The sequence below is a fragment of the Lynx rufus genome, unplaced genomic scaffold (genome assembly GCF_022079265.1).
Source record: "Lynx rufus isolate CCGP_SWC_20201006 ecotype Redwood Valley unplaced genomic scaffold, mLynRuf1.p SCAF_6, whole genome shotgun sequence".
Lineage (NCBI taxonomy): Eukaryota > Metazoa > Chordata > Mammalia > Carnivora > Felidae > Lynx > Lynx rufus.
In genome coordinates, this window is record NW_025814878.1 from 142,355,447 (window position 1) to 142,368,710 (window position 13,264).

Consider the following 13,264-nt stretch of genomic DNA (forward strand, 5'->3'; position numbering starts at 1 on the left):
GGTGAAAACAAGAGCTTTTAATTTCATTGTTCCCTTCACCAAAAGCGCCCACCCACTTTACTCAATGCAGGTCTCAGAGGTGGCGAGTCTAGGAGCCCTGAGCGCCCTCTGGAGGCTGGAGTGTGCCACTACTCTAAAGCTGCTCTCTACCCTAGTGGTTATGATACTGTTTACTCCCGAAATAAAATCCGCAGAAAATATCAACTACTTCAGCCCGAAATGCTAAAACAATATAATGCGTACACTATAACACAGAAAAGGGAAATAAGGTGAAACACCTAAAATAAAATAAGGTATATTTCAAGTGTAGGTGGGTAGATACAACCACAGGGCAGGCATGACAGAGTGGTGGTTGCTTATAGCTTTTGGTGTAGAAGTAGCAAGAATATGTCAGTTCAGATGTTGACGGATACAAGTATGACCTTTTGGCGACTCATGCGTCAGGAACTCAGTTGCTGCTGATACAATGACATAAATAATAAATAAGTCCTGATAGAGTTCCAGATGGGACAAAGTATAGTCAGCCCTCAATTTACCTGACTCAGTATGCTATCTGGATCATTTACACACTTAGTAAACTATGTATGCCTTGAGAAAAATAGTCTGGATTTTCACGTAAATAGTAATTCCGCTCTAGGTTCAAACATAATTATAAGCAGGGTTGGTATACACATGAATGCTCCCTGGACATTCCCGAGTCAGGTGAGATATGGGCTGATTCACCCTTCTGTGGGATTTTCCATGCAATGCAGGGCATCTGGCATCCCTGACCTCCCACCGTGGAGGTCAGAGTCCCTCTGTCACGATCATAACCAGAGCCCTCCCCTGCAGCGAGCCAACCGTCCCCTCCTATGGTCCTACCCAGGAGGCAGGAAGTACGCCTTCGTCCCTTGAATAGCTGCTCTCGTGGCCCGGTGCTACGTATAGAGGAGGATTCGATGGGTAGCTGTGGACTGAAGGAAGGACCGAAGTAGTGCTGAACGGAGATGCAAAGCAACGAAACAGTTACTGCATTGTTTCAAAACCAATTTGATAAGGGACTCGACAGTGACAACCGGGGTAGGCAAAATACAGACGTCTGTGTCCGAACTCCCAGAACCAGCGAACGTTTGATGTGACGTGGCAAGGATGAACCACGGTTGCAGATAGAATTAAAGTTGCTGATTAACAGACCTTACGGGGGTTATTCTGGATTACCCAGGTGGGCCCCCTGTAATAACAAGGGTCCTTTAATTTATACGCGGGACTCTTCTCTCTACTCCCAGCCCTAGAAGGCAGCGCTGTTACTCTACATACGAGCACCTCTCAAGTATATGTCCTCTGACTGGCAACATAACTTAGGCCGCTTGGTGCCAACCAACAGATGAGAACAGGATTCCTTAGAGAGTTCCAGAATATTCTAGCCTCTACTTGGCTCAAATTAATTCTCTCTCCCCTGAGCATCCAAAAGAGCAATATTTTCCAAATTGTTGCAAGATACTTTGTTTCTACCGTTCCCTGTACGGTGAATGCATGATTTCTGAATGCAGCATAAATCCAGGAAAATACCCCAGACCCATCAGGAATCACACTCTCCTCCCCTCCCCTGCCAACCCCGGTAACCTACTTTGTTTCTATGGATTTGCTTATTCTGAGCATTTCATATACATGGAATCATACAATATGTGGCCTTTCATGTCCGATTGAGGTTCTTTCTTTCTTCATGTGGATTCAAGCGACTGCCTGGATTCTTTTCACTTCAGCTTGAAGAATCCCCTTCAGTATTTCTTATGGGTCACATTTATTGTTGTTAACTGTCCTTTTTGTCCAGTGACTTTTTTGAACTAATCCTGTAAAATCTGTGTCTTTGGTATGTGTGGACACTGAAGTCTCTGCTTGGCTAGCTCACGATTGCACAAAGATTCCTTAGATGTCTCCCACTGTTTTTTGAGGGTCCCTGTGTACAGGTTGGGGCACATCTACACTCAACCAGGCAGCTTACAACTCTGCCTTAGCCTTCACTTCCTGCTTGCATACAGCCTGACGATAAGCCACAGGCGAGAGCTTAGGGCCTTCTCCGGTCTTTCCTGCACAGACACCCAGTCCTGGGCATAGATGTGGCCCCAGGCATGTGTGCAGCTCCCTAGATTCCCAGAAATATGTCAGAACTTGTAGAAGACCCTATGGACATCTCATTCCTCCAGCTTTTCCTTTTAATCTTTTTAGTTAGCCTGTTGTTTACCCAGACTCTTGTCTACCACTGCCGTCAACTCTGACCTCAAACAATTGCTTCTAATTCACTGCTTTTGACAAATCCTCCCAGGTAAAAGGCTTTTTCACTGGGTGAGTTCAAAATCAGGTCAAATAAGTGCATCTTGCAAGTGGGGTCTTTTCGAGAACATCAGAGAAGTCACATACTGGTAATTCTTTGGAAACTGGGCTTTGAAAGAGCCCCAACTCCGTTCTGCTCGCTTTAGCTGTGCTAGAATGCTCTTTTTCCCTGGGACTGTGGGCTCTTCATTTACAGTGGAGTGGAGAAGGGTGGAGGGCTGAAGGAAGTGAAAATGCACGAAATCCACTGTTCTTACCGAGATTTAGCCATTTTTCCAAGATAAACACTCCTCAGGTTTCTACAAGACTTTAACATCTAGAATTGTGAAAAAGGTATTTTGACTTTTTTTGGGGGGGGCAGGCAGTTTTCTCATTGTGGTTATGGAGGAGGGAGTCTTCCTAAGCCCTTACTCTGCCATTGTCCACCAAGATGCCTTCTCAAAAATCTCTCTCTGGCGACTACTAATCCCTGTGAACGTCTCTCCCAGTTAATTGTTTAATTTGTTTTTATAACGTATAAATTCTTATTTTTCAAGCACCTCCCCTATTCTGCAGAATAATCTGGAAATTGCCTGCCCTTTCCTCATCCCAGAGTTATGGATTTGCTTGTAACTGAGAGCGGACAGATCTTCATGCGGACTAATTTCTTTTTTTCTTTTCCATTTAGGATTCTGGCTCTTCAGGAAAACTTCCTTCTCCAATTTAAAATGGATGTAAGTAGTGACATGTTTCTAGGTGGGCTTGTGTCGTCCATGTGAGAGGGAGGGAAGAAAGGAAGGCCTCTGTTTGTCTTACTTTAAGTTATCTAGAGACAAAAAAGGCTTACTGTTGAAATCAAGGGATTAAGGGGTCATTGACTCAAAGTTTATAGAAGTTGCCTATGACCCCGGAAGAATTGTCCAATGGAAGCTTCCTGTTGCCGGACTAACACACCGTTTTCTGCACACACAGGCTTGTTCCACTGAGGAAAGAAAGAGGGACTTCGAGAAAATCTTTGCCCACTATGACGTTGTAAGTGTGCCCCTTTGTGCTGCGCTGGCCCTTTTGAGGTAGCAAGCCTGTCTGGCCCTATATGGGGTCATCCTGTCCGTCCTACCCACCCATCCTACCCATCAGACCTTGAACTTATATGACAAATAGCAGTCCTACATGTATGTCACCCCTCAGCTTCTCTATGCAAACTTCTGAAAACTACATTAAAATGGACAAAAGGAGTATTTATGGTTGAGAAGAGAATAAAATCACTTTTTTTTCCCTCTTTGGATCCAAACTGGGAGAAGGCTTCTCCTTCTTTAATCTCCATCTGGAATAGCATGCTCGAGAACGAAACATAATCAAGTTCAAAACCACATTTAACCCAAAGAAGTACAGGCAAAGCGAGCCCTGGTTGACATAATCGCTACTTCTCTTGTAGGATTGATTCTGCGGTCCTTCTTTAGAGAAGAAAAAAATAATAATTCTAAAGCACAAAGTGTGACAAAGAGATCACATTTCTTGACAAGGTAGGGTAATGCAAGAAGGAAGAGAAATGAGAACGTTAGGCAAAGTCAAAGGAGACGCCGTCCTGAAACTAAGCAGACTGGACATCTGTGTGTCACATTCTGAGCAGGAGGGAGCGCCACCCAGAAGAGGCAGTGCAGCCAAGTGTTTAAGGGTATGGGCTCTGTGACCATCAGCTGGGTGTGAATCATGGTTTGTTAGCCACGTGACCTTGGGTAGTTTCCTTACCCCCTCCCCACCCCCCCATGCCTCGTTGCCCTTTTCTGTAAAGTTAGGGTGGCGAGGATAATAATACTGCCTACTCCACGGGATTGTTACGAGGATTCAGTGATTTCACATTTGTAAAGCTCTTAGAAGGGTGCCTGGCAGGTAGCTAGTATTATGTTTGTATTTGGCAAATACACTAAGGGAATAGATTTTTTTTTTAATTTTTTTTTAACGTTTATTTATTTTTGAGACAAACATAGAGCATGAACGGGGGAAGGGCAGAGAGAGAGGGAGACACAGAATCGGAAGCAGGCTCCAGGCTCTGAGCCATCAGCCCAGAGCCCGACGCAGGGCTCGAACTCACAGACCGGACTGTGAGATCGTGACCTGAGCTGAAGTCGGACGCTTAACCGACTGAGCCACCCAGGTGCCCCGGGAATAGATTTTTTAAATGATATGTTAAAGGTTCAAGGTGAAGCAAACTTGAAAAGAATGGATGGGTTGTCATAACTGGGACTTTAGAGAAGAAATGGAAATATTTTAGTATGTATTGTATTTCATAGACTTTTTTATATAGTGAGTAGAAAAACTAAGAGTTTACGTACAGACCAAATAATTTTAGTCATTCTTGATTTAAAATATATATTTTGGGGGTGCCTGGGTGGCTCGGTAAGTTGAGCATCTCTTGATTTTGGCTCAGGTCCTGATCTCTCAGTCGTGGGATTGAGCCCAACGTCAGGCTCCACACTGAACATGGAGACTACTTGAGATTCTCTCTCTTCCTCTGCCCCTCTCCCCAACTCACGTGCTCGCCCTCTCTCTAAGATAGGTTACAAAAATAAAAATAAAAACAAAAAAATAAAATCTACATTTTAATAATCATCAAGCCCTCGCTAAATTATAAAGCAAAATAAAAAAAATGTCAGCCTATCAAGATGGATATGATGTGAAAATTTAGTCCGAATTGAAGCTTAATATTTGGGAAGCAAATGAAGCGAGTATATATCACGTTAATGCTATTTGCAAGAGCCAAGGACCTCAAAACTACTGCTTCCCATCTGTGGGGGTAGTTATTGACAATTAATTATTTTTTTAAAGTTTATTTATTTATTTTGCACACGCGAGAGAGAGAGGGCAAGCGGGGGGAAGTGAGGGAGGAGAGAGTGGGAGAGAGAGAGAATCCCAAGCACCTGATGGGGGGCTCGAACTCACGACCACGAGATCATGACCTGAGCCAAAATCAAGTGTCGGATCCTTAACTGACAGAGCCGCCCAGGTGCCCCTACAATTCATTCTTTTAATCTCTGTGGAACATTTCACATCCTGCACAGAGAAACTACCTGGAATGTGCCATTTCTGAACCTATTTGCAGTCACAAAAGAATACTGATTTGGACGATTCGCCTAATTTATTCTTTAGCTTTCGGACTTAAGTAAATGATATTGGATTGATTGGATCTTTTATCTTTCAGAGTAAAACTGGAGCTCTGGAAGGCCCGGAAGTGGACGGGTTTGTCAAAGACATGATGGAGCTGGTCCAGGTGATTTCACGAGGCCGTAGAGATCCATCGTGGGTTGGGGTTGCCATGCTGAGGGATTCCACTGTTTATTTTTGAACATCAGTGGGGCTGACGATTAATGCTAGAGAGAAGATCTAGGGACATAGTCTATTTATCAACTCTGAGCTTCTGTGAGACCTGACAAGTCTCCCTTTCTCTCTTAAGATCATTTGTAGCTTCAGTGAAGTAAAACCCCCATAGAAGTTTCTTGTTAACATCACTAAAAAGCCATCTATTTTAGCATGGAAACACGGTGCCAGTGTATACATTATGGCTTTACGCTTTATTACAGAAGGGCTTTTTCCCCTGGACTTGGTTGTTAGAACACCTAAAACCTTTTAATTTAATTTCATGAAATAAATCCCATATTTGGGATTCCTCCCCCCCCCCCCCCCCCATCTTCCCAGGGCTCTTCTAACGCCCAGCCTAAAATTTTGGCTACTTACCTATCAAGACATTGTCCTGGTTCAGACGGATAGGATTTAGATTATCATCTACATCACAAAGCTGTCTTATGTAGTGTAGACTGTTTAAAACAAGCAATCTCCGCTGAGATCCCTGTGAACTGTATTTGACTGGCTGCCTGATGTAGTTAAGCAGATACTTTGCAGCTCTTCTATGGGACCCTGTAGCCACTGAGTTTCACACTCTCCTAGCCTTAGAGATATTTTGAGGTTAATACAGGACACAGTGTTTCTGCCCCGATTGGTCCAGATGGAAGCAATTGTTAACTGGTTTTGGATTCCCAGACCTGTTTAAAAACCTGATTAAAACTGTGGAGTTTCACAGCAGAAAATTTCCTAAAAATTTACCAATTTTTGCGTAAACCTCCAGGAAGTCCACGTACTGTGAGGGAGCAGGAGTGAATGAGATCTTTTTCTGACCTCTAATCAGGATGACAGACGTGTGTTGTTGACCTCCTGAGTCTTGATGTCCCCATCCCGCTTCCCCTTGCCTCTTCCACACTCCCTTTGCGTGCTGGCCCCGCTGGGAGATTCCACGGGCACCTGCCCAGCCAAATGGTGCATGGGTATCGGTGTGGTAGTGCCTTTTACATTGATTGCTAAGGAAAAATCCCACTGTACTTATTACCTCTTTAATGCCAGAATGATTCCTGTAATAGAAACTGAGCAATTATCTATGGGATTTTAAAGTCGCACAGCAGTAGGCTTTGCCAAACCGCGGTTTTAATTTGCTTTTGATAGATGCACGGGTGCTGAGCCTGCTTCTCAGCTACGTGGCCTCCTCTGAGCAGTGAAGCCAGGTCACCTAAGTGCACAGTTCAGGGGCTTCACATGCCTACAGACCCTTGTGATTGTCACGGCGTTTGGCAATGACTTCCAAAGGTTACTGGGAGACACAGAAGTAAAACCTAACCTAGCAACAGAGTAGGGAAGACGTTTTCCCAGAGAAAATCAAAGAGAAGGGGAAAATCGTAGACCATCCCAAAACATGCATTTGCCTCACTCATTGATAGATTCGAATCACCTCCATGAGAAACCAGAGGATCCCCATCACTCTTGTCCTTGCCCTTCTATTTCTGGTGCAACAAAACGGTTCCTCTTGTATAAGTACCAGCCAAGTTAAGAGAGTGGGTTTCCAAGGACTGAGTGAGACCATGGTCACACTGTGACCATGGTCACAGCCCAGTTGACAAGGGCTGATTTGTTGAGCTAAAAAGTGGGGACAAAGTAGTTAATTATTAAAGTTCTCCTCTGAAGCCAGATAACTGAGGTACATATCTATATTGGGTCTTTCCCAGTAGAACTTCTGCGTTGCTTAAAAACTATTCACCGTATAATTTGAAGTATGTTGTCAAGGGAGAATCTTTGGATAAATCTGATATTTCTCATCAAGGACCACAGGGCAAGCAAACAAACAATATCTGGAATTTGTTTTAAAAGCAACTATCCGAGCACGCCGTGGAGGTCTTGAGCTGGCTCGGGTTCTATGTGTAGAGTCTTGGTCAGGGTCGTTGATGTTTGCGATAATGACCCTGACGTAAGCTTAGTGCATAGCCTTTCATTCTTGTTTTCTTTCAACCATGTATGATACATATATTGAATTTGTATTAACAAGACTATCTGGTTACCAGAACACCACTTTCCCTGACCTCTGGAAAATGGCGCTCAGGGCTGTCCTCTGTCAGTATGATGAGACGGCAAGGTCCTGGGGGATATGACCCAATAATTTCTGCACAAGATTTCTGAAGAGTCTGTAGGTCCCTCAGCACGGCATGAAAATCAACGGGAGAATCTATACCTTAAGCTAGAAAGTAGAAAGGCAAGACATTCAAGACGCTCAGCTTATACCAAGGAGTAGAAGCGTGAATGGTAACGTTAGAAGCCAAACATACAGGGATGCCAGAGGTGACCAGGAGGTCTGCCTGGAGGGGAGGAGAGGTCCTGCCCTGGGCTCCCCAGAGTTCCTTCTTTATCCTGCTAGACACTGCTTCTGTTTTTCTCTGTTGTTGACAAGATGATTAGCAAGCGGGGGGACAATACTTAACCCAAGAGATTGAATCTAATATACGCCCCTCCAAAGAGCTATTAGCCCGTAGCCCACATGTTCTCATTTCTTTTCATTTTTTAAATGATAAAAATGATACGGAGAGAAATCTGAAAGTAGAGAAAAGACAGAAGCATGATCTGTACACTTGAGTAGACCTTCCATTAACAGACTTCATTTCTGGGTGTATTCTGCATGGGTTGAGCTCCACGGATAAGCATTTCTCAGTTACAGTCACTGTTTTAGTGTCTGTAGAAGATTTTACCTGTGGTTAGATAGGACTTACCTACACATTCCTCTTTTACTAGTAATTTATTATTTTTTTTATTTTTTAAGTATTTAATTTGATTTTTTTTTTTTAAGTAATGTCTACACCCAACATGGGGCTCCTCTTAGGAATTTAGACTGTTTACCCTGTTTGTGACTCAAAGTAAAACTTAGTATTTTGGTAGGTGCATCTTGCCTCGGTTTTAGGCTTTATCTCAGGTGTGGAATCGAGGGATTTGCATGCTTTAAAACTGCTGGCACTCACGGTCACACTAATTAATTAATTAATTAATTAGTTTAATGTTTGTTTATTTTTGAGAGAGAGACAGAGACAGAGTGCGAGCAGGGGAGGGGCAGAGAGGGAGGGAGGCACAGAATCTGAAGCTGTCAGCGCAGAGCCCGATGCGGGGCTCGAAACCACAAACCGTGAGATCATGACCTGAGCCGAAGTCTGATGCTTAACGGACTGAGCCCCCCAGGCGCCCCCTACTGTCACATTTTAGAAAGAGCCTTGTGCGTTCATCCATTCCCTTCTTCGTGTCCTTTCTCCCCACCCCACCAGAAAGCCAATGGCTTCGTTTTGAGCCAGGCTTTCTATCAAGGAAGAGGGCAGGCAGGAATATGTAAGTATTTTTCTCACTGGGGTGTTAGTGACTTAACGTGCTGCCACTCCGAGGGACAGACTTCTAAGAAAAGACAACAGGAGGCAAGGGAAAGGCACTGTCATCCCCAACAACCAGTGTTGGGGCTGTGGGACCCGGTGATGTGTTTCCTAAGCTCCTCCCGTCACAGCGCGGTCCCCTGTGATCGCTGCCCTCCAGGGGACTTCGCACTGTCGGACGGGGCACCTCTGTCTGCCTGCAAAATGACCCTGAAAGAAACACCAACCAGTCCCCCCTTTCCATCGTAAAACATGCAATGGCGGGTGATAATTCGAAGACACGTGGGACAGGACTGGTGCTGGAGGTGGCCTTTATTACCGTGACCTCTTCCAGACCATCCGAGCCTGGCTGGCAAGGGCCTGGCCGAGGTCTTAGGCGGTGAGGCCTTGGCCTCTACCCGTCGCCTCGGTGTTTTCAGACAGCAGCACGGCCGATAAACAGAGTGGCGACAGGGAACACGTTATAACTTTGCACGGTTGGAGAGTGAGGCGCTTGCTAATGAAATATTCCCATCGGAAGCGCTATCATAAGCGGTTTCCAATAAGCACTTGCCACGAGCAAAGCCATAATTCTGTTAGGGGCCATAGGGGGCGCAGGCCGGGCCTGGCGTCCTGATGCTGACTCCAGCGTGGGGACCGGGGAAGACAGGGTTCGGGCCTCCCCTTTCACTGCTTCAGGAGACACGGGGCGTACGGGGAAGGGATGGCACACGCGGGAACAGGAAGACGGCGTGTGTAGACAGTCCCTCACGGATTCCATGGCTGGAATGGAGCACTTAGCACGAGGAGACAGATCCAGCCCTACAGGTTCCCCTAGGGCCCAGGATTCAAGGGGGACCGACAAGCATTGCTCAGCCAAATACTCCAGATCCACTCGCACACTTTCCCATGAGGTGGGTAAGAAACTAAAAAAATGCATTTTACACGGAGGCTGCGGCAGGGTGTGCGGTAAAGAGGTGAGCTCCGGGACCGCCTGCCTGAGTTCGTATCTGGTTCGGACATGTACCCGCTGTGTGACAGTGGGAAGGTTAGTTAACCTCTCTGTGCTTTAGTTTTCTCATCTGTAAATTAGAAGTTGATAGTAGGGGCACCTGGGTGGCTCAGTCCGGCTTTGGCTCAGTTTATGGGTTCGAGCCCCGCGTCGGGCTCCGTGCTGACCGCTCAGAGCCTGGAGCCTGCTTCGGATTCTGTGTCTCCTTCTCTCTCTGCCTCTCCCCTGCCCACGCTCTGTCTCTGTCTCTCAAAAATAAATAAATGTTAAAAAAAAATTTTTTTTAAAGTTGATAGTAAATACAACCTCATAGGGTTGTTCTGAAGGTTAGAATCATTCTGTGTAGAACCGTTAGACCCCGTGTGCTGGTGACTTATTATTCAAGCTGAGGCCCCCAGTGACTTCAGGTGATTTGTCTTCCGTGATCCAAACATTTTTGAACAGTGGCATCTGGGTCTCCTGACTCCTAGTGAGTTGTCAAACATTAAAAGCGTAACTCAAAGGGTGCCTGGGTGGCTCAGTGGGTTAAGTGACTCGATTTCAGCTCAGGTCATGACCTCACAGTCTTGAGATCAAGCCCCAAGGAGCACAGAGCTCCGCACTAAGCCTGCTTGGGATTCTCTCTCTCTCTCCCTCTCTCTCTGTCCCTCCCCTGCTTGTGCGCTCTCTCTCAAAATAAATAAATTAACAAAAAAAAAAAAAAAAGAAAAAACAAAAGCATAACTCAAAAGGTCGAAAGAAACTTCCCTTACCTACACCCACATTCATACCCTCACCCCCAAACACACATTCACACCCTCACAAAATATTTCCACTCCCTTTAAGGAAATAATTCCTTTTGCAGTAAACAAATTAGAAAAAGAGAGCTTAGAATAGCTTGAATGAGGTAAATACATTGGCAAATTAATTCATGCTAATGTGTGAATGACTACCACCTGAGTCTTTTCTTTTCTCTCTCTCTCTTTTTTTGTAAGTTTATTTTGAGAGAGACGGAGCATGAGTGGGAGCGGGCAGAGAGAGAGGAAGAGAGAGGGAGAGAGAGAATCCCAAGCAGATGCTGCGCTGTCAGCACAGAGCCGAACTCATGAACTATGAGATCGTGACCTGAGCCGAAACCAAGAGTTGGCTGCCTGACCAACTGAGCCACCCAGGCGCCCCACACCCAACTTTTTTCTAAGCATGGGAATTTGCTAAAAGGATCCTGGGGGCAGAGGGCCACTAGTTGGAGATTAATTCATGCTAATGTGTGAATGACTACCACCCAAGTCTTTTCTAAGCATGGGAATTTGCTAAGAGGATCCTGGGGCAGGAGAGGGTGAGGATGCGGAAAACCAAAAAGTCCCCACTTTGCATAAGAAAGGAGCTCCCAGTATGGAGCCACGGCGTGTAGCTTGCTGTTTTCAGGACTTCAAAGCCATCTCCTGGGCCACACCTCGACCTGCCTGTCACAGACACCCAGGGAAGTATCCCGAGTGAGCCCCGACGAGGAGAACGTGTTGACAATGTGTTCCATATCAGCCTTTTTTTTTTTTTAACGTTTATTTATTTTTGAGAAACAGAGCTCAAGCAGGGGAGGGGCAGAGAGAGAGGGAGACGCAGAATCCGAAGCGGGCTCCAGGCTCCGAGCTGTCAGCACGGAGCCTGACGCGGGGCTCGAGCCCACGAACTGTGAGATCATGACCTGAGCCGAAGTCGGCCGCCCAACTGACTGAGCCACCCGGGCGCCCCATGCGGGCCTTTTGAGTTTGAATTTATTTTCCTGTCTGGTGTGTATCACAGTGTTTTCTTAGCCCCCAAATACGCCTTGGAATAAATCCTACGTCCGCAGCCCTGTGGCATCCTGTTTTAGTCAGTATTTCATTTGTTATAACCCTTTTTAAAATCAGAGGCACAAACTCCTCCCACGGGGAGATAGTGAAATGTGTCTTCTCTCATCATGTGGCAAGACAGCATCCGTGGTGACAACTGTCTGCTCCAAGGCAAAATATCTTTGTCATGGCCTAAATAGGCAGGCTCTCCCTAGAGCCGTAGAGACGTGATGTGGGGCTGGTTCCCTCGCCCAAATAGCCATGCTGGGAGGTAAACGTGTTGGCGGGACCCTTGACAACACTCGGTGGGCCTACGAGATGGGACCACCCCCACGGCCTGTCTGCACGGAGCCTCCCTAGACAGGCAGGCTGTCCCCTGAGCGTAGTGAGCATGGGGCGGGGAGGGGGCGGCATTCAAGGGTGGGGCCACCGTCAGCCCCTCTCCTGACAGGCTCCCTTTGCTGTCCTCAGCCCAGCATCAGTGGAGCGGACCTCGATAAGTTCCGGGAGATTCTTCTGCGCCACTGTGATGTGAACAAGGATGGAAAAATTCAGAAGTCTGAGCTCGCGTTGTGTCTTGGGCTGAAAATCAACCCATAAGCCCCGGATGCTTTGTCTTTTGCTCTTAGGATGTTTCTGAGCTCCTGCTGGGAAAATTGTATCTGTGCTTTGCTGTTGGGGACACCGGGACAAGCTTTGTAACAAATGGTGTGGTGTTTTAGGGGAAGAGGGGGGGTCCTAGGGCCTTCTTTCTAAGGCCATGGTGTTCTCCTGCCTCACTGAGAGCCCCCTGCAGTGTCTGTGTTATTCCCGCCCCCCCCCCCAACCCGGGCTTTCCTGTCCCCCCAGAGAGTCAGCTAACCACCTGCTGAATCCGCTCCTGCGTGGCCTCCCTCAGGCCCCAGGGGCTCAGGGGAGGCGGAGTCCATCCACCTGTGCTCCCCTTGTGGGCTTTCTGAGTGGTGAGTGGCGTCTCTGTTGGTCCTGTGATTTTCTACAAATCAGTTCTGTCGTGGAAATAAACCTATAGCTGGAAACAAAGATGCACGGGTCATTGTGCTGGCGTTGTGACCTTCGAAATGCTGGACCGGATGGTCCGACAGACCGGTCACGTCTCTAACTTGGGGTGGGTGTGGTGAGGAAGAGAGAGAAGGGCGGGATCCCAGTGGAGTCTCTGCCAGCTTCCTTCCATAGTCCTCAGATGCCCTGGTGGCTGAGTTTGCATGAACGTAGGAGTGGCCAGTGATCACTTTTTATTCATTGCGTGGAGAAGACCAGAACACTGCACCTGGGCCAGCTTTTGCTCTTAAGCGCTCTGAAATCTTACGTGGGCAGAAGGGAGAAGACAGAAATCTGGAGAAAATGTTCCCAGGTAATGCAAGCCTCTGTTCCCCACCCCGTCCCTTCCCCTTCCAACAGTGTCCTCCAGCGAATCTTTGATCTCCAAGTCCCGC

General features: G+C 46.7%; 1 protein-coding gene across 1 annotated transcript in view; it reads left to right on the forward strand.

Annotated features, from left to right (window-relative positions):
• Positions 1 to 12,410, forward strand: part of SCGN (secretagogin, EF-hand calcium binding protein) — a 35,499-nt gene extending 23,089 nt beyond the window's left edge. The window contains exons 8-11 of the mRNA XM_047101269.1: positions 2,978 to 3,023; positions 3,262 to 3,321; positions 5,489 to 5,557; positions 12,282 to 12,410. Coding sequence (XP_046957225.1) covers positions 2,978 to 3,023; positions 3,262 to 3,321; positions 5,489 to 5,557; positions 12,282 to 12,410 — 304 coding nt within the window. The remainder of the gene's footprint in view (positions 1 to 2,977; positions 3,024 to 3,261; positions 3,322 to 5,488; positions 5,558 to 12,281) is intronic.
• Positions 12,411 to 13,264: the final 854 nt, after the last annotated feature.